The sequence below is a fragment of the Gallus gallus genome, chromosome 24 (genome assembly GCF_016699485.2).
Source record: "Gallus gallus isolate bGalGal1 chromosome 24, bGalGal1.mat.broiler.GRCg7b, whole genome shotgun sequence".
Taxonomy (NCBI): domain Eukaryota; kingdom Metazoa; phylum Chordata; class Aves; order Galliformes; family Phasianidae; genus Gallus; species Gallus gallus.
In genome coordinates this window covers 5,358,627-5,379,471 of record NC_052555.1, presented here as the reverse complement: position 1 = coordinate 5,379,471, position 20,845 = coordinate 5,358,627, and the positions used below count along the sequence as shown (strand labels likewise).

At 55.4% G+C, this 20,845-nt stretch overlaps 1 protein-coding gene across 2 annotated transcripts in view; it reads left to right on the top strand.

Moving 5' to 3' along the window:
* The window catches only part of DSCAML1 (DS cell adhesion molecule like 1), an 80,591-nt gene that overhangs the window by 47,131 nt on the left and 12,615 nt on the right, over window positions 1-20,845 (top strand). Inside the window, exons 4-14 of one of the 2 annotated variants that reach the window (NM_001396617.1) lie at window positions 6,829-6,975; window positions 8,002-8,280; window positions 8,872-9,147; window positions 9,448-9,744; window positions 11,420-11,692; window positions 14,678-14,956; window positions 15,430-15,549; window positions 15,698-15,874; window positions 19,801-20,000; window positions 20,499-20,595; window positions 20,709-20,837. In NM_001396617.1, the coding sequence (NP_001383546.1) occupies window positions 6,829-6,975; window positions 8,002-8,280; window positions 8,872-9,147; window positions 9,448-9,744; window positions 11,420-11,692; window positions 14,678-14,956; window positions 15,430-15,549; window positions 15,698-15,874; window positions 19,801-20,000; window positions 20,499-20,595; window positions 20,709-20,837 (2,274 nt within the window). Of the gene's footprint in view, window positions 1-6,828; window positions 6,976-8,001; window positions 8,281-8,871; window positions 9,148-9,447; window positions 9,745-11,419; window positions 11,693-14,677; window positions 14,957-15,429; window positions 15,550-15,697; window positions 15,875-19,800; window positions 20,001-20,498; window positions 20,596-20,708; window positions 20,838-20,845 lie in introns of those variants that run through there. The other variant, XM_040652178.2, reaches the window with a different exon arrangement.

Here is a 20,845-nt window from a genome sequence, read left to right as displayed (position 1 = left end):
GGCACTGTTGGTGCAGAAGGCTCCAGGAACCCTCAGTCCTTATTGGGGTCATGTTGGGAAGGAGCCCATTGTCCCCCATCAGTCACCCCGAGGCTGATGAGAATGAGCTGACAGAACGGAGCGGCATTAGCCTAATTATGGCCATAAACGACACCTCGGCGCTGGATTTTCCTTTCTTAGTGACTTCCTGTTTTCCTCTTTGAGATGCAAATTTTCTGCACAGTTCCCGATCCAGATTCCCTTCTCATTAGCATGAAATCTGACAAGGTCTGCGATTTTTTAAAATAGCAAACGGAAAAGAAATTAAAAAATAAACGTTAAAAAACGACAGCGCTGCGCACGGAGTTGCACTGAAAACCCCCACAGTCGTTGGGGGCAAAACCAGAGGGGTTGGTTGGGAGCGTGCATGGGGCAGCTCCGTGCCATTGCCAAGCCTGGGGGCTGAATGGTTTGGTTCACCTCGTCCCATAGAACGGCGCTCATCGGAATGAGTAGTATTAAAAAAAAACCATCCTAAAAACCATCTTTCTTTTCTTTCTTCTCTTTCTTTTTTTTTTTGCCACGAGTGGGTTTTTCTCCTTGTCTTTTTTTTCCCAATGCCCGCCATGCTCTCTGCCGAGGATGCATCGCGGAGCTGAAGCAGACGGCACTGCTTGGCGCTAAATGTCACTCCGGTAATACTGAGCTGTCCTCGGAAATGAGAACGCAGTTTGTGCCGAAGCGATGCGCTGTGGGGATGGGGTGGCCCTTAGCCCCCCCCCAACCCCCCCCCCCCACCCCCCGGCCCCGCTCCCAGCCCGGCCCTCCCCTCCGCTCTGCGCCACATAATGGGTTTGATAAGAAATTGTCTCGTTAACAGGATTAGCCATGGAAATCTCGAGTCCCCTCCTCTTCATTTTGTAACGCTCTTCATCCTGTTCTGTAATTTTCTGCTGGAATTAGGCGTCTCCGGACCACCTCGGGAGATGGATTCCTCCTCAGTCCTCAGCGGTGCTGGGGGGGTCGGGCCAAAAAAGCTCAGCAGTGTCTGAGACCCAGAGAGGGCCGTTCTGCCCCGCGTGAGCCCGGTTTGTCGGGGGCACAACTGTGCATTTACTCCTGTGGAAGTGAGTTCTGAGAGTGGCCCTTTGGTAAATAATTACTCTTGATTTAATAACTCCTCGCAGCCCTGCAGGACGTGCTGCTTCCCAGGGAGTTAATAGAAAGAGATCTTTCTTAGCATCTGCTTCCCCAGGTTTGCTGACTGTAAGGCCGTGGCTGGGGGGAGGCACCCAGGTTTCGGTGCACGCTTCAAGCAAGCAAACTGGGGAAGGAAAATGTCTGAAGCAACCGTGCATTGGAAATAAGATATGCATAGCGTATTAAAGTGACAGCAGCATTTTTCATTTTCTCGTGCTAAATGAAATTAGCATTTCTGTGATGATTTCCTTAAGCTCCTACTGGGACTGTGGTTGCAGCTACAAACTGCAGCCTTTTGCTCTTCCGTTAGAAAGCTTGCTGTGCACAAAACCCAAACTTCTCCTTGTGCCTCCATTGCCCAAAGAGAAAGAAACGCAGAAAGCAAACCCATGGCACCAGTAGTAGAATAGAGTGGATGCTGGCTGTTGCCTGGCCTGTAAGATTCCAGGAAGGAGGAGGAAATGTGGGGCAGGGAGAGCAGGGCCATGGTGTGTGGGAGCTTCAACACAGTGCTTCTCACCTGGAAGCTTCCCTGTGAGCTGAGTCATTCGTTCCTCAACTTTTGATCCCTTGAGTTTGGGTGTCTGCAAGCAGCTTACCTCCCTGTGCACAGCTCCATGGTACAGTGTGCTGCTCTGCCACACAGTGAGCAGCTCTGTTATACGGTATACTGCTCCATCATACAGTTCACAGCTCTGTTGTACAGTGCAGAACTCTCTTGCACAGTGTGCAGCTCTGTTATACAGTGCACAGTTGCATCATACAGTGCACAGCTCAGTTGTACAGTGCACAGCTCCACTGTACAGCGTACAGCTCTGTTATGCAGTGCATTGCTCCACTGTACAGAGCAGAGCTCTATCATACAGTGTGCAGCTCTGCTGTGCGGTGCACAGCTCCATCATACTGTGCACAGCTCCAAAGTACAGCACACAGCTCTGTTGTATAGTGCACTGCTCCATCGTACAGTGTACAGCTCTGTTGTGCAGTGCACAGCTCCAACATACAGTGTAGAGCTCTGTTGTACAGTGCACAGCTCCATTGTGCAGTGCACAGCTCTGTTGCACAGCGCACTGCTCCATCATACCATGCACAGCTCCACTGTACAGTTCTGTCATGCAGTGCATAGCACTCCTGTAGAGTGCACAGCTCCATCATGCAGTGCACAGCTCCATCGTACTGTGCACAGCTCTCTTACACAGTGAGCATCTCCATCATACATTGCACAGCTCAGCCGTACAGTGCAGAGCTCTATCATACAGTGCACAGCTCCATCATGCAGTGCACAGCTCCATCGTGCAGAGCCCAGCTCTGTTGTGCAGCTGTTTGCAGGGGCTGTTCCCACACTGCCGCCCCCCGGCCGTAAATCTGGTGGTCAGAACACAGGGCTGGGGAAAACCACAACATTTCCTTTGGTGTTTATTCCCTTGTCCCCTGCAGACCGCCGTCCTGCAGGTAATTCTGTACTGCATTAAGAGGTAATTCAGCAGAAAATTATCCGCTGCTGTACTGCAGCTCTGGAGGGCATGGGATGGGGTTTATTGGGGGATTAGTGCTCAGAGGACAGAGCCTGGCCCCTTGGCCCCTTGGCCCTTTGGCCCCTCATCCCCTCCTGTGCTACCGGGACACAGAGCAGGGCTGCCTGGCAGCTGTGTGACAGCACGGTGACAATTACATCCGCTCCTCAGCCGCTCCAGCTTCTTTCTCTCCCTCTGCCTCTCTTTTTTTGTTTCATCTCTCCTTCTCAGAAAGCCCATTTAAATGCAATTCCATTCTTAAAACATCTCCCTCATGCATGTCTAATGAATGTCAGGCAGGCGCGCTGACAATGGGCCCGAGTAGGATCCAATCTCGCCGAGTGTCTACAAGTCATTTGGAAGCAACCCTGGGAGCGCGCCCAGTTTTATTACAGCGTAATTAGAAATAAAATCTTGTTGCAAGAGGAGAATGAGAGATGGGTGTTAATCCTGTAACGGGAGGAGATAGAGCCCTGCTTATAAAGGAGATTAAGGGGAGGGGGAGGCGGGCAGCTTGCCGTGACTCCCCGACTTCCATCCCTGCTGTGTGGGTCTCAGCCTGGTGGGGGAGTGTGGATTTTGGGGTGGCTCTGCATGCTGCTGTGATTCAGTGCTTCTGTGGTGCACTGGCCAGGAGCGAGAGTGGGGAGGGATTATATTTAGGTCTGCAAGGGGAGGTCCTGGTGATGTTCCGCAGCTGTCTGGGAGGGGTTTTTAGGGCTTTTGCACAAAGCTCGCCACGCGCTCCGGTTCCTGTGCACCTGCTGGCAGCTGGCACCATGCTGGGCACTGGTGAGCATGCACAGAGCTGGCTGCAGGGCTGCACTCCCGTCCCAATATCCCCTCCACCATCCTCTCGGGGGAACCGTTCTGAAAGCTGCCGCCACCCCACTGCAGTGCCTGGGATGCAGCGAGGCCGGGGTGCAGTGCCGCAGCCTCCCCAAAGCGACGTTTCTAGGACACAGCATTCTCGTTCCAACGAAGCCCCATTCCTCCTGGATTGAGGAGGAGGAGAAAGAAGGCAGGGAGCCCTTTGGTGCAAAGCGTGACCCACTTACTCAGCTGGAGTCGGTGATTTTACAGATGCCCACGGAACTTCAAGGTGGAAGCGCTGTGCTGGGTGCTGGGCTGCTCAGCTTTGCATGGCTACGTAGGAGAAATGTGTTTCCTTTGAAAGGGCTGGGGAGCCTGCGACTGCCTTACACGTCCCCTGGGATCCTGTGTGCAGGGAAACATGTAAATAAATCTGTCAGATATCGTGCGGCTCTTATTAAATTTGCATTGGGCTCGAGTCGCGGCTCCTATTTACCATCTCTGGGATGGATGGATGGATCTTTAATCTTCACGCCTAATCCGGGCACCCTCCGCTTTAGGTATTTGCTGTGGCACCGACCCCAGGGTCAGGCATTGGGATGAAGGGACGTGTGGTGCCGTGGCCCCCAGCCCTGGTCTGGGGAACGTGGAGTGGACCTGGAGTCCCTCCTGGCTCCCTTTGGTGAATGGCATTTGGGAGGCTTCTCATCTCCACGCAGGGAAACCACGGGCTGTGTACATTGGGGCTTCCCTCTCCGTGCCTTTTGCCCAAGGGAGGCATTTGTCACTTTAAACGTGGCCAGAAATAGCACCAAACATTTATTGAATTTGTCCGGGATGCCTTGGGTTGCATATGCTCCAAGTATGGCTAATTCATAAATGCTGGCACCTATTGATTCTCCAGCAGTTAAAATAGACTGCGTAAGGAAATATTGGCCCCAGAGTACCAAGGGAAAGTTATCTCATTAGTCTCATGAACTATAAAATGTGCTCTCTCCTGAAGCCCTGACCCCATTGTTTTTATAAATCTATATTGGATGGAGCGGTAACTGGTAACCTATATCGACTGTAATTTTTCTCTTGGAATTGGAGGGCCCTTGGGACTGATGTTGGAGCTTCATGGCCACTACAGTCTGCTGGATGGGGATGGGATTTCAGTAACAGAGAATGCACGTGGATGCGTGTATGTACAGGGGGAGATCCTCCCAATGCTTTGCATGCAGGAGAGCACCGCTCTTTCCTGGTGAGGGATACCTCAGTGATGGGTGCCTCAGTGTACTCTGGTTATGGGTTCCTTCGTGATGGGTACTCTGGTGATGATCCTCAGTGATGGGTGCCTTAGTGATGGATACCTTGGTGATGGGTACCTTGGTGATGAGCGTCTCAGTGATGGGTGCCCTGGCAATGGGTATCTCTGTGGTGGGTACTCTGCTGAGGGGGACTCTGGTGATGGGTACCCCACAGCAGGGAGAGGGGAGTAGGTATTGCAAAGCCTTTGCCACAGTAGCAGCTGAGATCTGGCTGGAAGAGTTATTAGAGGCACATAGCTCCAGCCTGGCTGTGGATGTACTTAATCCTCTGCATCCTGTAAAGCTTTTCCACCTCCTGGCAGGCAGAAAGATCTGATTTTACTCGGCGACCTTCGACGTTAATCTCGCTGGCTAACTGAGCCATAAGTCACTCCGGTGAGGTCTCCGTCAGACCTGCTTACATCAATTATTGCCCTGCATCTTTCCCTTGAACCAATGCAGCGCTCCTCAACCAAGTTATTTGTCCCTTGTTGGAAAGAAAAAAAAATAAAATAAAATAAAATAAAGAATTGAGGCTGTGCTGTCAGGTTGTGTAGCCCTTACATTTAACACCGTGGCGTCTTTAAAGCCACGCTCCTGTCTGGCTCTTACCCAACTCAGGCTCCATCTGGATCTGTGCACGCTGGCGAGCTCCAGCAGCCGAGTGTCCAAGGTGGCACGAGGTCCCCGTGGTGCTGCTGCTGCTCCTGGGTCCCTGCACATTGCTGCTGCTCTCCAAGTCTTTGTTTCCAGAGCACTCGCGAGCACGCCTGGCAGCAGGGCTGCAGTTAGGCATGCACAGAAGTGCGCGCTGTGGGGGAGGCCAGCTGGGGCTGCGGAGCACTTTGCAAAATGCAGCAGCTGTTACCATAGAAACTGGCTCCCCCCTTCTCAAATTCCAGTGCAGCCAATGCTCTCTGCTTACTGGTTTGATGGGAGATGAAAAATTAATGCTTGATTTGCATGTTATTTCAGCTGCGTATGCAGGACTGCTCCCCCTTCCCTTTTATGGAGGTTTGCATGAAGCTCTCAGTGCCACCAACTGATGGTGTGGGGCACTGACCCCTCCAGTCCTGTCCTGGGCTCATGGGATGCTCAAGTTTCTTCTGTCTGTGCCTTCCATTAACCCACAGCTTGGCTCGCATCTTAGTGAGGCTGCTATTTCCTCTGTCTGGAGTCCCAAATACTCTCAATTAGAGTCAAACCCATCTGTCCAACTGAGCTACAGTGGGATGGGGGGCATTGCCAGCAGGGTCAGAGCTGCCCTCCACTTGGCTTTCGTGATGGATGCACTCCAGGTCCTGGGTGCAGAACTGGTTTGTGTCAATCTGCAGCCTCCAGCGCTGCTTCTGGGGGCAGGGAGAAGTTCTGCCATCCTCTCCAGAGGCTGTTTTGGTAGTTTGCTTTTCGTGCCTTTCCCACGTGCATGGGCTTACCTAAAAGCAGCCAGGCAGTGCCACAGGGCTGTGCTGTGCCACCCGGTGGCCTCGGCAATCTTCCCCCGGTGCTCCGCTATCAGCTCAAGCCCTTATTTGTTTTCACATGCTTCTAAGTAAGTTAAGCTAATTATTAACTCAGCAGGACGGATTCACTTTTAATTGCAGCGTTGCTATGCAGCACACCAAGATGGGCTTCACCGCGTGTGCTCCCCTCTTCAACTGCAGCCACAGAAGCACTGCGAGCCCAGGTCTGTGCCCTGCAGCATCCTGCACAGCCAGCACTGTGCAGCTCGGTGCTGGCATTGGGACCATGGGCTGCAGGCAGGCTGCAAGGACAGCCCACGTACCTCAGTGCATGGGCAGGATGTGTGCCGCAGGGTGAGCGCTGCTCTGGGGGAGCGCAGTGCCCAGGGACGTGTGGGCTGCTGTTGCACACCCATGTGTAGCACTCATCATCGTCAACCTACCCAAACCGCAGCCCTGGTGGTGCCAACCCCGAAAGCAGGGGATGTGTACAGGAGGAGAGCACGTGGTGCGAGGACCCACTCACCCTTCCCCCCTCCTCCCCCCCCCTTTTCCTCTTTGTGTCTCCAGAAAATAGGTTTTTTATTACTTCTTACGGAGGTTTGTACATATCGGACGTGCAGAAGGAAGATGCCTTGTCCACCTACAGGTGTATCACCAAGCACAAGTACAGTGGGGAGACGCGGCAGAGCAACGGGGCCAGGCTGTCAGTGTCAGGTGAGCACGTGGCCCCCGAGCTGTGCCAGGGACGTGCCCAGTCCCATCCGGCCCTGGGGACAGCACCCAGCCTGCGTGCCCCACTCTGGGTGCACCCCTACCCATGTCCCTGGGGGGGGGGAGGGGGTGTGAGGACCACGGGGGGTCCGTGCCGTGCCCCTATGCCCGGCGGTGGGCAGCCGTGCCGTGCAGCACCCCGAGCAGGAGGCGACGGGGCGCGCGGCGATGCGATGTGACAGGCGGCGATGTGAGCAGCCTGACGCGATGTGACGAAGATGCAAGCGATACTGCAGCCGAGCGGCGCAGTCCGTAGTGCCGGCTGGCTCCGGGCGCTCCCGGCTCCGCTCACTGCCCAAATTACTCTGCTCGGGAGCTGCATCGTCTCTCCCGCCCGTCAGCTGCAGCTCGCCCGCGCTCTGCCATATGGTTTTTCCAGCCTTGCGTGCATGGTTCCCGCATTTACTCCTTGAATTAACCCCTGCAAAGGGTTTGGGACGGGGTTGGGAACGGCTGAGATTCCTTGTCCCGGCCCTGTTGGATCCCAGAGCGAAGCGTGGGCAGCCACGGGGCGCCCCGTCCCCTCTCCCCGTGCATTCGATGTGCCTCTGTCCCCTCCTGGTCGCTGTCATTATTTACACGTCACGGCGTTTTACTTCTGCTTGGGAGTAATGAAAGAGGTTTCTTTCCCCTGGAATTTAATTTCACGCCTGAGACTTGGTGATTAATTTTCTCCTTTCCCAGCTGCCTGATGGGCCCCTTTTGCTTGTAAATTTTGAAATGTGCCACAGAATTTGTGTATTTTGCACCAATTAGGTGTCACCTTGAGTAATTCCTACAGTGCTGAGTTTATCCATCCCTCCAGCCGCTCGGGTGAGGCTCCCTGGGGAGATTCCACCGGGTGACGCAGCATTGGCCCACTGCTCCCCGCGTCCCCATCAGCTCAGAGCTCAGCCCTCCACACCGGCGGGGGGCAGGAGCACATCTCTCCTCTTTCTCTGGGTGAGTCGATCTCCTCTCCAAACGCAGACCCGGCCGAGTCCATCCCCACCATGCTAGACAGCTTCCAGTCGCGGGAGGTGCGTGCGGGTCGGCTGGTGGAGCTGCCCTGCATTGCTTCGGGATACCCCAACCCTGCCATCCGCTGGCTCAAGGACGGGCGCCCGCTGCCCGCCGACGGCCGCTGGGCCAAACGCATCACGGGGCTGAGCATCGCCGACCTGCGCGTGGAGGACAGCGGGACCTACATCTGCGAGGTGACCAACACCTTCGGGTCCGCAGAGGTCACGGGGACCCTCACGGTCATTGGTGAGTGCTGGAGGGGGGAGCTGCCTCCTGCCCGTCTCTGTGGAACCGTAAAGCTTTCTATTTTGGCGCGTCTCACTACGCAGTGTGTCCGATGTGGTGCTGGGAGCGTTCTGGGGGAGTTTGTAATGCTGCTGCAGCAGATCTGCAGCCGTCCCCTGATTTACCGCTTTAATCCGGACCTCTGGAAACAGCAGTGCAATACCATGGGATGTAAATTGCTGGATGGCAATGTTCTGCGAGGTGCCTCTGTGCTTTGTTTTGCTGATTTACATAAAATAAGCTCCAGCCAAACAGTAAATACCATCTGGGCAGGCCAAATATTTACTGCCTGTTGTGCTCCTGGGGGTTCCTGCAGCCATCAGCAGCACCCGGGCTGCCCTGGCACGTCTCCACTCGGCACTGTCCCATCGCAGAGCCACGTCCCCACTGCTGCCCCAGCATTGACACCCATTAAGCAGCACAAGGGACGGCAGGGTTGCCACCCCTGGCATTGTGCATGTAGGCTGGTGATTCCAGAGACAGAAAGGAGAAGGAGGCACCCGCTGCCCAGCATCTCCAATGTGTCACCTGCTCTCACCTTCTCTCGCACAGACCCTCTGCGTGTGACCCTCACACCAAAGAAGCTCAAGACGGGCATTGGCAGCACCGTCATCCTCTCTTGTGCCCTCAGTGGGTCACCTGAGTACGTCATCCGCTGGTATCGCAACACAGACCTGGTGGTGGTGGATGACTTCATCTCCATCCGGGGCATCAGCAATGAGACCCTCCTCATCACGGCAGCACAAAAGAGCCACTCTGGAGCCTACCAGTGCTTTGCCACCCGCAAGTCCCAGACAGCACAGGACTTCTCCATCATCACACTGGAGGGTGAGCTGGCTTCCTCGGGGCGGGGGTTGGTGGTGGCTTTTTCTCTGACCCTTTCCGAGCTGCCTCATCCCTGGATGCTTTATGCAAGGATGGGGGGAAGCGAGTGCCAGCGGGGTGGGCACCCTGCCTTCCACAAGGCATCTTCTCGCCTTTTTTGTGACAATGGGATGGAGATCACCGGGTGTTGGAGCAGGGCTAGGCACCCTTTGAGCCAAGGGCGCACAGGGCACAGGGGCACGGGCGCATCCGTGCGGGTGACTGCAGCCGTGCCCTAACCCTGCTCCCGCTGGGTGCCCCCAGATGGGACCCCCCGCATCGTCTCCTCCTTCAGCGAGAAGGTGGTGAACCCCGGGGAGCAGTTCTCCCTGATGTGTGCCGCCAAGGGCGCGCCGCCCCCGACCGTGACCTGGGCCCTGGACGACGAGCCCATCCCGCGGGACAACGGGCACCGAACCAACCAGTACACCATGTCGGACGGCACCACGGTGAGCCACATGAACGTCACCAGCCCGCAGATCAAGGACGGCGGCGTGTACCGGTGCACCGCGCGGAACTCGGTGGGCAGCGCCGAATACCAAGCGCGAATAAACGTAAGAGGTGCCTGTCTACTTTTAAATATCAGAATAGGGCTTTTACTGGGCTTTTGGTTGTGTTCTGTTCTTCCTTGCCCCTGCCCTTTCCCAGCCGTGCAGGTCCCTCAATGCCTGACCCCCCTGCAGCCCTGCTGGCCCCCAGATCCATGGGATGGATCTTCCCCATGGCGCAGAGCAGGGCCCTGAACTGAGCGCGCATCCAGAGCAACACTTCCCAGAGGGGCAATGCCTCCCTGTTGGGCTCTGCTTTCACCCTACCCAGCATTGGGTCTGTGCAGCAAACACCTCCGTGAAGGACCTACTGGTGGCACAGAAGTGACTTGTCCTGCCCATTCCTCTGCACCCACCAGCGATGTGTCCCCAAACCACCCCAGGACCCCAACTTGCCCCATCCAGCCTCGATCCCATTACAAGCAATGATGAGGCAGCACGGGGAACGATGGAAAAGGAGCTTGGATGTGTCGTGTCTGTGTTTTCTTTGTCTGCTAAAAGCCACAGCTGCGTGAATCACTGCGTTGTCACACTGGAGCGCGTTGTTCTGTGCATTGTAGGGCGTTCTGCGGGGCACGGGGTGTGGTGTGAGCCCCTGCCCATTCATTATCACCAGTAAAACTTCTAGGCTCGTAGGTGGGAACAGAGTCAAGGTAACATTAATTTATCTACTAGAAAGAGACTTGAAGAGCTGTGTTTGTCTGCGTCTCAGGTTTGAAATGGATCTAGTGGCTTTTTGGCTGGGATCCCGGGAGAGTCTGAATTTTGCTGCCATTTACTGCTAAATTTGGAGCGAGTTCATGTCCCAGCCACGAGAAGCAATTGCAGCGTTTTGAATGAGGACGTTTCATTGTCTTCTTTTTTTTTTTTTTTCCTCCCTCTTTTGGTCCCTGACTGCCTGTCACTAGATAAGATTCAGGCTTTTTTTCTTTTCTTTTTTTTTTTGCCTTGGAATTGAGCAAGTCCCTCCAACAGGCCCAGGAGGCAGTTACAGATGCTAATTTATCTCTCCCTCCTCCTTCTTATGGTGCACTGGGGGGAATCCATGTTGCTGTGCCCTCAGACACCTCCATGCTCCATGGGGACAGAGCATCTCCCACCAAACCTTCCCAACAGCCGATGGGTGCCCCCCACGCTGGGGGCAGCGGGACTTAATGTAAGGAAACACACTAAAGGCAACGTTGGCTTATCTGGAGTGTCTGCTAAGCTGTCGTCCTCACCACTTAGGGTGAGGAGCCAAGATGGAGTTAATCTGCAGATGGGTTTGCTATTTTATACGACAGCCACAAGAACAATATAATTACTGAAGCATGAAACCTCTTGTTATAATACTCACCTGCAGCATGCCTCCAGTCCTCCAGCCAGCGTGAGAGCAGCTGGGAACAGGGGGCGAGCTGGCTTTGGGCAGTACTCAGGCAACCAGTGAGAGGCACGGAATGGGCTGATTTCAGTTGAGAATAAATAAATGTACAAATGGAAGGGAGGTCCCCGCGTGCAGTTCTGCACCAAGGCCATTCGGCAAAGCGGGCAGAGCAGCTGGGGCGGTTGGCAGCGCTCCCCAGGTGTCTCCCAGCAGCCTCTGGTGTCCCTCTGAGGGGCAGCAGCAGCATTTGCAGCGGATCTGTGTGCAAACAAACCGCCCTTCGGAATTAACCTAGCCTGCCTCTTCCTTCCTCCCCACTATGTAGGTCCCCCGAGCATCCGGGCGATGAAGAACATAACGGCGGTCGCGGGTAGGGACACTTTCATCAACTGCAGGGTGATTGGGTACCCGTATTACTCCATCAAGTGGTACAAGGACTCTTTGCTGCTGCCCGATAACCACCGCCAAGTGGTCTTTGAGAACGGGACCCTGAAGCTGATGGACGTCCAGAAAGGCATGGACGAAGGGGAGTACCTGTGCAGCGTGCTGATCCAGCCCCAGCTCTCCATCAGCCAGAGTGTCCATGTCACGGTGAAAGGTAAGGAGCTGCAGAGGTGGCCTGGGTCAGACGTTCAGGTGGTGCTGGGACCATCTCTGCGAAGGGCGAAGGCAGAGAGGCGTTGCAGGGGATGCTCTGCAGCCCAAACGCTGTGCTCACACTGCACCTCTCACCCACCTGTGTGCTTGCTGCTGCACCAGCTCCATTTCTTGCTACACGCAGCGGAGCAAGGATTTACGGTGTAAACACAGTGTATTAAAACATCTAACCTTTGCTCGGATCACCTTCACTGATGTTTTTCTCTGTGTGTTAGCTTTTAAAAAAATAATACTCTCGGTCTTCCGAGCGCGCAGAACATCTTAAAAGCTTCTACAGGCCATCAATTATTCAGCCCCATTGAGGGAGCTATCAGTCCTAATGAATTGAGTCGGATGCATTCCCTCCCAGTGACTTGCTGAGATTGTGTTATGAGCGCGGTGCTATCGTATCTCCCGTCCTCAGCGTTGTCGGGTCGGCTCTGCCCGTCGCCAGTGCAGTGTTTGCAGTAAATCATTCAGACAAACACAGCCACGCTGGGGACGGAGCTGGCCAATTGTCTTTCCCTCTGTCTCACTGAGCAGGGTATTTATGGACCGGATTTTATGCTGATCCCCCTCCTTCCCCTCCCATCCACCATTTTCTTATTAGGAATCAGGTTAGCAAGAGAGTGCATCAAGCTGATTATAGATGCTACCACTTGATTAGTTAATGCTCTTCTCCGAGGCTTTGCTAGCGGAAGTGTGGGCTGCAGATAACCTCCGGGCAGTGCCAAGGGGACGGATCTCCCTTGCACCCTCGTTGCAGGCCACAGCCAGCCTTTGTGTTCCTCCCCTTGTACCAAAATCCTCACAGAGGGGGTGTCCAGAGGGGTGCTGAGTTACACACTTTGCTTTTGTGCCCATTGCTGGGAGGTGGACGCAGAAGTTCATTCATATGTCCTGGGAAGTGAATGCCATGCAAACCCCTTTGAGCCCAGATTTGAGCCCAGATGCCGTGCAGTGCCATCCATCCACCTTCATCCCATGGAGTTACACCCAGCCCAGCTTGGCTGCTCGTGCTGCCCATTGGACAGAGGGCAGAGGGGAATTGAGCTGCCCTCTGCTACCTTTGGAGTTCACTCCGAGCAGTAGAGTAAATAAATATGACTGTGTTGAGTGCAGGATGGCACAGAGCACCGTAAAGCTTTTATTGCCACAAGTGCCTGGCGGCCACTCTAAGTGCCACCAGTGAATTATTCAGGCTTCCCAAGCAATGGCAGTAAAATCTTTATGGGCCCCTTCCACCAGCACCTCCATCCTTTATCCGCCACCCATTTGCAAGCCCTTGCTTGCTCCCATAGCTCCCAACCCTACGTCCCAACTGGGAGCCTCCTGCATCCTCTGCTCTCTGCATTGCCGAGGTGCCCCGCAGCTCGTTATTTAGCAGCAGACATCTTGGAACATTTTAATTAATCACTTGGGGCCGTGCTGCCTGGCTGTGCCCGGAGGAAGCGGTGGGAGCACAGTGCTGGGTGATGCGGGGGCTCTGCGTGGTGCCAGGGCTGTGCCATGCGTGGGAGAGCCTGGGAAGTGCTGCAGACAGAACGTGCAGCACAAGATTATTTGGGGAGGAAGGGTGAGGTTTGGGCTCTGGTTAAGGGGAGATAGAACAGGGAGAGCTCTTCTGTCGAGAGGCTGTGTGTGCTCACAAGTGGCCTGTGGGGTGTGTTTGGAGATGCACAAGCCCAGCCCTCTGCAATAGACTGCAGTGCATTCCCAATTAATTATTCATTAATTATGGAAAGCAGGCGCTGCTGGCTCCATGGCTCCAGCAGCTCGAGCCACGTCTCTGCAGCCTGGCTTGGGGTGACAACCAACCCGCACTGCTGCCCTTTGTGCCTGCTTGGATGGGCTCTGGGCCACCCAAATGAGGCCAGCCTGGTTCTGGATGGTCCCTGGAACCCTGAGCAGTGCTGCTGGAGCACTGAGAGCCTTGCAGCACTCTGGGTGAGCGGTGGGGTGAGGATGGGGCCGTGCACGGTGGCATGGTGAGCCCTGCCTGCTGGGGCTCCACGTCTGTATGAGAGGGCATCTTATTTCTGCCGAGGGGACAATTGGCAGCCTGCTAATTTAATTATGGAGGCTGCGGAAAGAGGATCTCGTCTACCAGGTGCTGAGCCTTGTTAAGCTAATTGTCTCCCTCTCTCTGCTTTCTTCCCCCTCCCACATTGCCAGAGATGCTGCGGTTGCCTAATTAAGTTATCAGGAAGATAATGGCTGGTTCTGAATCCAGAGCCTTCAAGAAAAGCATCCATCTAATAACTGCTTTTCTGCGAGCAGATAAATGCTGAGGTGGAATTTCAGCTGATGCTCACAGACGGGCCGGGGCTGGCAGCTCCCTGTGCTGCCCTGCACATGGTCACGTCACGCTGTCACCTGCTCAGTGGCGTCTTCCACCCCTCCTGGAAGTGCTATGGCTGAACAAAAGCCTGCCTGATTCTGGGCAGCAAATGCTTTGGGTGATGGGGCAATGGGTTATGAACTGCTGTGCTGGCCCCAAGCAGTCTCACTCCTCTGCAAAGCCATGTCCTGCTGCGGGATGGTGCTGGGGCTAAGATGAGAGGTGATGGCCTCAAGCTGCGACAGGAGAGGTTCAGTTTGGACACTAGGAGAAATTTCTTCTCCAAAAGAGCAGTCAGGCACTGGCACAGGATGCCCAGGGAGGTGGTGGGGTCACCATCCCTGAAGGTGTTCAGAAAACATGGAGATGTGGCACTGAGGGACACGGTTGGTGGGCATGGTGGGGGTGGGTTGGAGTTGGGCTTGATGTTAGAGGTCTTCACCATCCTTAAAGATTCAGTGGTATGCACCAGCCTGTGACAAGTGCCAGGAGCCAGGGACACACAGCTTTTCCTCATCCCCCCCATCCCTCTGCAGGCCTGAACCCTACGGGTGAGGGCTTCCCCCAGCGTGCCTGTACAGTGTGCTCTGCCTGTCCCCTCTGCAGTCCCTCCTCTGATCCAGCCCTTCGAGTTCCCACCAGCCTCCATCGGGCAGCTCCTCTACATCCCCTGCGTGGTCTCCTCCGGGGACATGCCTATCCACATCACCTGGCGCAAGGATGGGCACGTCATCCTCTCCGGCTCAGGCGTCACCATTGAGAGCAAGGAGTTCATGAGCTCCCTGCAGATCTCCAGTGTCTCCCTCAAGCACAATGGCAACTACACATGCATCGCCAGCAACGCCGCCGCCACGGTCAGCCGCGAGCGGCAGCTCATCGTGAGGGGTGAGAGCCTTGGGGTCCCCCCATTGGGTGGGAGGGTGGGAGGGATGGGTGGGAGCAGATGGAATCAGGCTGGGAAGCAACAGGCAGAGATGATTTTCAAGAAGAGGAATCTGAGGTGGACCTCATTGCTCTCTCCAGTTCCCTAGAAGGAGGTTGTAGCAAGGTGGGGGTCGGTCTCTTCTCCCAGGTAACAGCAATAGGATGAGAGGTGGTGGCCTGAAGTTGCACCAGAGGAGGTTCAGGTTGGATATTAGGAAAATCTTCACCAAGAAAGTGGTGATGCACTGGCACAGGCTGCCCAGGTTAGGTGGTGGAGTCACCGTCCCTGGAGGTGTTCAGTAACCATGTAAGTGTAGCACTGAGGGACATGGTCAGTGGGAATGGTGGTACGTGAATGGTTGGACTGGATGATTTTAGAGGTCATCTCCAACCTCAGTGCTTCTGTGATTCTATGATTCCTTCCTGTTATGCAGTGCCTCCTCGGTTTGTGGTTCAACCCAACAACCAAGATGGCATTTATGGTAAAGCCGGGGTGCTGAATTGCTCCGTCGATGGGTACCCTCCTCCTAAAGTGATGTGGAAACATGCGAAAGGTACGTGGGAGATGACACAGCAGCGCATGGGGACCTCTGTGCAAGTGGGGCGAGTCCCATTCTTGCTGGGTCACCCCAGCACTGAGCCCCACAAGCAGCCCCTGCCTCAGATGTGCGCTCAGTGATGCATCTCTGCTTCCCCCTCCAGGCAGTGGGAACCCCCAGCAGTACCACCCCATCCCGCTGACGGGCCGCATCCAGATCCTCCCCAACAGCTCACTGCTCATCCGCCACGTGCTGGAGGAGGACATCGGCTACTACCTCTGCCAGGCCAGCAACGGGGTGGGCACGGACATCAGCAAGTCCATGTTCCTCACCGTGAAGAGTAAGTAGCCACGGCATGGCTGGCATGGAGCTGGGGGTGGGCTGAGATGGACAGACAGACGAAAAATGGATGGACAGATGGGTGGATGGGGAATTACAGCCTGCAGCATGCAGAGAGCAGCCCGGTGCATCCCCGGCACCACGCAGCCCTGGATCATTGCGGGCATGGAGGGCATTGATTCCCCTCCTACAGGGGAGACTTCCCTTATGCTATTAAAAACACTTAGTCCTTAATAAAACCTGGCGATCAATCTACATCATACGGCAGGAAAGGAAATAGCTCTGCTAATTTGACAGGGCTGGGCCGGGAAGTGTTGTTAGACACCGTGTTTGAACTGCGCTTATTATTGGATTCCTCTCCCGTTGCTATCAGCAGAATACATAATCTCCAGCGCCTCTCTATTTATTTCGATTGTGGCTGCCGTAAGAGTTCAAACCCTCAGAAGAGGTGCAGGAGGGAGAATTCCCTCATGGCAGTGGGGCTGGCATGCAGCATGCTGCGCCCCCCACCTGTCCTGCACCCCGGTTTGGCTCCCGCTGGCCCCCAGCACCCCCTGCTTGTCTTATTGCTGCCTTCCTAGCTTCCCCCCATCCCTAGCCAGCTTCTCGTGGGGAGGGCCGAGGGCAGCCTTTCCCCTCCCTGTCAGCTGTTTAATTTATCCCGCTGATTGATGAACTGAAACGAGCGACTTCAAACAACCCACTTCAATGAGGCGCAGGTACAAAGTCAAGGCGATTAATCCCGAGTGAGAGTGCTGAAGTCTTGGAGCCTGAACTGTTGCCGTGTCCCTGCTATCTGGTATAATTGCATCCCAGGACAGGTTGCTTGCTGACTTGAATAGCACATAACCTTATTATGCATGTGCTTTTACATTTCCCAGAGACCTCAGCAGCCTTTGAAAAGGTTCGAATGAATAGGTAGACGAAGCACCGCAGCCAATTAAGCATTATATGGGGCTCTTTGTTTTGTTTCATTTTTTGATTTTTGTTTGTTTAGTGAAATGTCAGGCCAATTAAAGCCAGATCAGCGCCGGCTTGCGCTTCAGGCCAGGCCACTGCGGATAGAGTTAAGTGGGAGTTAAGCAGAGCCCAAGCCACGGGATGGGAGGTGCAGCACCATCCCTGGCTGACCGAGGCGATAAATCAGAGCAGCAGGAGCAGCCCCACTGATGCCAGGAGGAGTTAGCTGCTGCTTTGTCAGGTGGTGGCAAACCTGAGTGCAAATGGAACCGCGGTGGTGCTGTTCCCAGCTGGGGCACCGCAGGGAGCACAGTGCCCAGGGCGTGTGCTGGCACTGGGACCTCGCTGCCACGTCGCTCTGCTCAGCCCTGAGCACAGCACCTGTCTGAACACAGCAGCTCCCCACTGCTGTGCAGGGTTGGGGGCGTTCATCCGTGCTTTCCAGAGCAACTTGTTAGCATCAGGTCCAGCGCGCTGCAGAGCGAGAGGTGTGGGCTGCTGGAGGCTGTGAGCGTGCAGCCGGGGCTGGCACAGGTGCAGGTGAGGAGCTCGTGAGTACGTGCTAAATGGCATTTAGCACCTGCCTGCACACTGCCCTGTGCTCCAGAGCAGAGCATGAGGGCTGTCCAAGTCCCCCAGGGCAGTGCTGGTGGTGGGGGCTCACCGGGCAGGGCCAGAGGTGCCAGGAGGTTCGGTGTCCTCCTGCAGGAGCATCACTGATTGCTTCCATGCAATTTGAATTAATCTCATGCTTCAGGTGGAACTCAGCTAATCAGTGTAGAAAGGAAGCTGAAACGGGTGCAATCAAATTAACATCACAGAGCTGGCTCTAAACAAGAAAGAGGGGGGAGAGGAAGGCGGGTGCAGCCCTTGTCACCGCTGTCACCGTTCTCATTCAGTTGTCACTGCTGGGCTGTGCAGCTGCTCCTGCCCCAGCGTGGCTGGGGATGGCACGCGGGGCACTGACAGCTCCCTTTGTGGACAGCCTTATCTCTGCCCAGCAAACGGGATGTGGCTCTTGTCGGAGCTGTGTTAACAGGAGCTCTGGCGTGCAGGAGCCTGCCCTGTGCAGGAGGCTGCTGACGGCTGCAGGAGTTCTGGCCACGTGCGTCCTCCTTCCCTCAGTCACCGTGGGCATCGCCAGGCTGGGGTGCAGCGGTGGCACAGTGTGCCTCCTAGCCCTGCCCACGCTGCCTGCACGGCTGGTCGGGGTTTTCTTTTGGTTTGTTTTGCTGCTTTCCTCCGCTCTGGGCTACGTGCCACTCTCCTGGGACCCCAGCAATTGAGAGAAGTTGATATGTTTACATCCAAGGAGCTGCTTTTAATCAAACATCAATAAGTGCATTTCAGCGAAGCAGAGCCTGAAACAGAGCTCCTCTCCGGGGGCCACTGCGTGCAGGGAAGGGGCTGGCTCCTCTGCAGCCCTCTGAGCCCCAGGGCCGTGCTCTGGCTGAAGACTCCCTGCCCTCATGCACCCCAATGGGTCGGGCTCTTCCCTGCCCTGCTGCTCCATATCAGCTTGTGGTGCTGTACCATCCTGGGGCTGCTGCAGGCAGCGTTCCCGCGGCTCCCAAGGAGCTGTCGTGCAGAGGAGGTGACCCCAACCCAACCCAGGCCATGCCTCGTCCCAGCCACGTGGGCACAGGCTGCACCCCGCAAACAGCAGCTCCGGAGGAAAGGTTTCCTTAGCTGCTAATTGAATTACATTGCCACAGAAAGCCGAGAAGTCGTAGCTCATTAGAGCCTCTTGTGTCCCATTATAACAGTGTGTGTTGCCTTTGCGGATTGTCATTATCATATATTACTGCGGGACTCAGCAGCGCTGTTTGTTTATGCATTACATTTTTTTCGGCTTACCCAGGCCGCCCCCACCCCCAGCCTTGGCGCTCTGGGGGACACGAGGTGCCCTTTGTGCTGCCAGCATCCATCCCAGCTCTGCCACCCAACACCAAGTGCTCCCAACAGCAGGCAGTGCTGGGCTGTGGGCAGTGCCACCCTCAATGCCACCCTGCAGTGCCACCCCTCAATGCCACACTGCAGTGCCACCTGCAGTGCCACACAGTGATGATACCTGCAATGCCACCCGGCAGTGCCACCCTGCAATGCCACCTTGCCATGCCAACTGCAGCGCCACACAGTGATGACACCTGCAGTGCCATCCTGCAATGCCACCTGCAGTGCCACTCTGCAGTGCCACACCACAATGCCACCCCACAGTGCCACAGTGCAATGCCCTACTGCAATGCCATTCTGGAGTGCCACTCTGCAATGCCGCCTTGCGGTGCCACTCTGCAGTGCCACACTGCAATGCCACACCACAGTGCCACCCCACAATGCCTCCTGCAATGCCACTCTGCACTGCCACCCCACAATGCCACACCACAATGCCATTCTACAATGCCACTCGCAATACCACCCTACAGTGCCATTTGCAATGCCACTCCACGATGCCACCAGACTGAGTGCTACGCCAGGGCAGTGGGTGTCCCCTCCCCTCCTTTGCATGTTTGGGTGAATATGAGGAAAAAAAGGAGAAAAAAAAAATATCTCTCCAGCATCTGCAATGCAAAGGCTGCTGCCTTGCTGCTGTGGAATCACGCTCTATATTCTGCCCAGGTTTATACGAGTGAATTATGCAAATCTGTGATGGAAAACATTCTTCCTCTCATCCTCGGGAGTGTAAAACCTTAGTCAATAATTCATACTCGCACGTCTCCGACTGGAGGCTTTCTCTTCATTATAGCGTGCGCTTGGTTATTTGTCTTTCACGTTTTATTGTCTACCCCGGTGTAATGCTATGCATTATAAAATTTATCTGCTTCATTATTTTATGATCCTGAGCCGTATAATGCAGCGAAACGCTTCCGCTCGGGGCTGCGTGTCCTCTCGGTGGGCTCTGCACCCAACACCGCCCCGTTGGCTCCGGGGGGTGCCTGGCGGGTGGCTGAGCCGTGCTCCATCCCGCAGTCCCCGCCATGATCACCTCGCACCCCAACACCACCATCGCCATCAAGGGGCAGAGCAAGGAGCTGAACTGCACGGCGCGGGGCGAGCGGCCCATCATCATCCGCTGGGAGAAGGGTGACACCGTCATCGACCCCGACCGCAACATGCGCTACGCCATCGCCACCAAGGACAACGGCGACGAGGTCATCTCCACCCTCAAGGTGAGGGCAGGGTCCTGGATGTCCCTGGGTTCCAGGATGCCTGGGCATCCTCTGCCAGCATGGGGCCATTTTTGTGCTGCAGATAGTGGGGCGGTGAACAAGCAGCTGCTGCATTCAGCTTCTTTGAAAGAGCTGCAGCACGACCGCTGCCTGCTTGCTGTGGTGGCCCCAAAAGGGGAACCCAATGAGTTGGTTTGTCCTTGCACCAAATTTTGCTTTGCTGTGCAATGGGCCCTTGTTCGAAAGCTGCATTGCAGCACCAGGGATGCCTCAAGGTGTGAAATCTCCATGCACATATCTGAGCAGGCGGTCATAGAATCACGGAATGGTTGGGTTGGAGGGGACCTCAAAGACCATCCAGTTCCAACCCACCACATCAGGCAGTAGATGGGGATGGGGCCAGGGGGCAGGCTGTGTTTGCAGGCTGTAGGAAGAAGCTTGGTGCTTGGGGTGCCTAAATCTGAAGGGGCTGCTTTTATGTCCCCAAAATACCCACAGCTGAAACCCGCTGACCGTGGCGACTCAGTCTTCTTCTCCTGCCATGCCATCAATTCGTACGGCGAGGACAGGGGCCTGATCCAGCTCACTGTGCAAGGTACCGAGCTCACAGCACCGTGACCTTGGGTGTGAGAGCAGGCAGAGCCTCACCTCAAGGTCCTGCTGCTCCACCTGTCGCCCCACGCTCCTAACCACCTCCATCCCCCCCAGAGCCACCTGACCCCCCAGAACTGGAGATCCGCGAGGTGAAAGCCCGCAGCATGAACCTGCGCTGGACGCAGCGCTTTGATGGGAACAGCATCATCACCGGCTTTGACATCGAGTACAAGAACAAGTCTGGTAGGAGC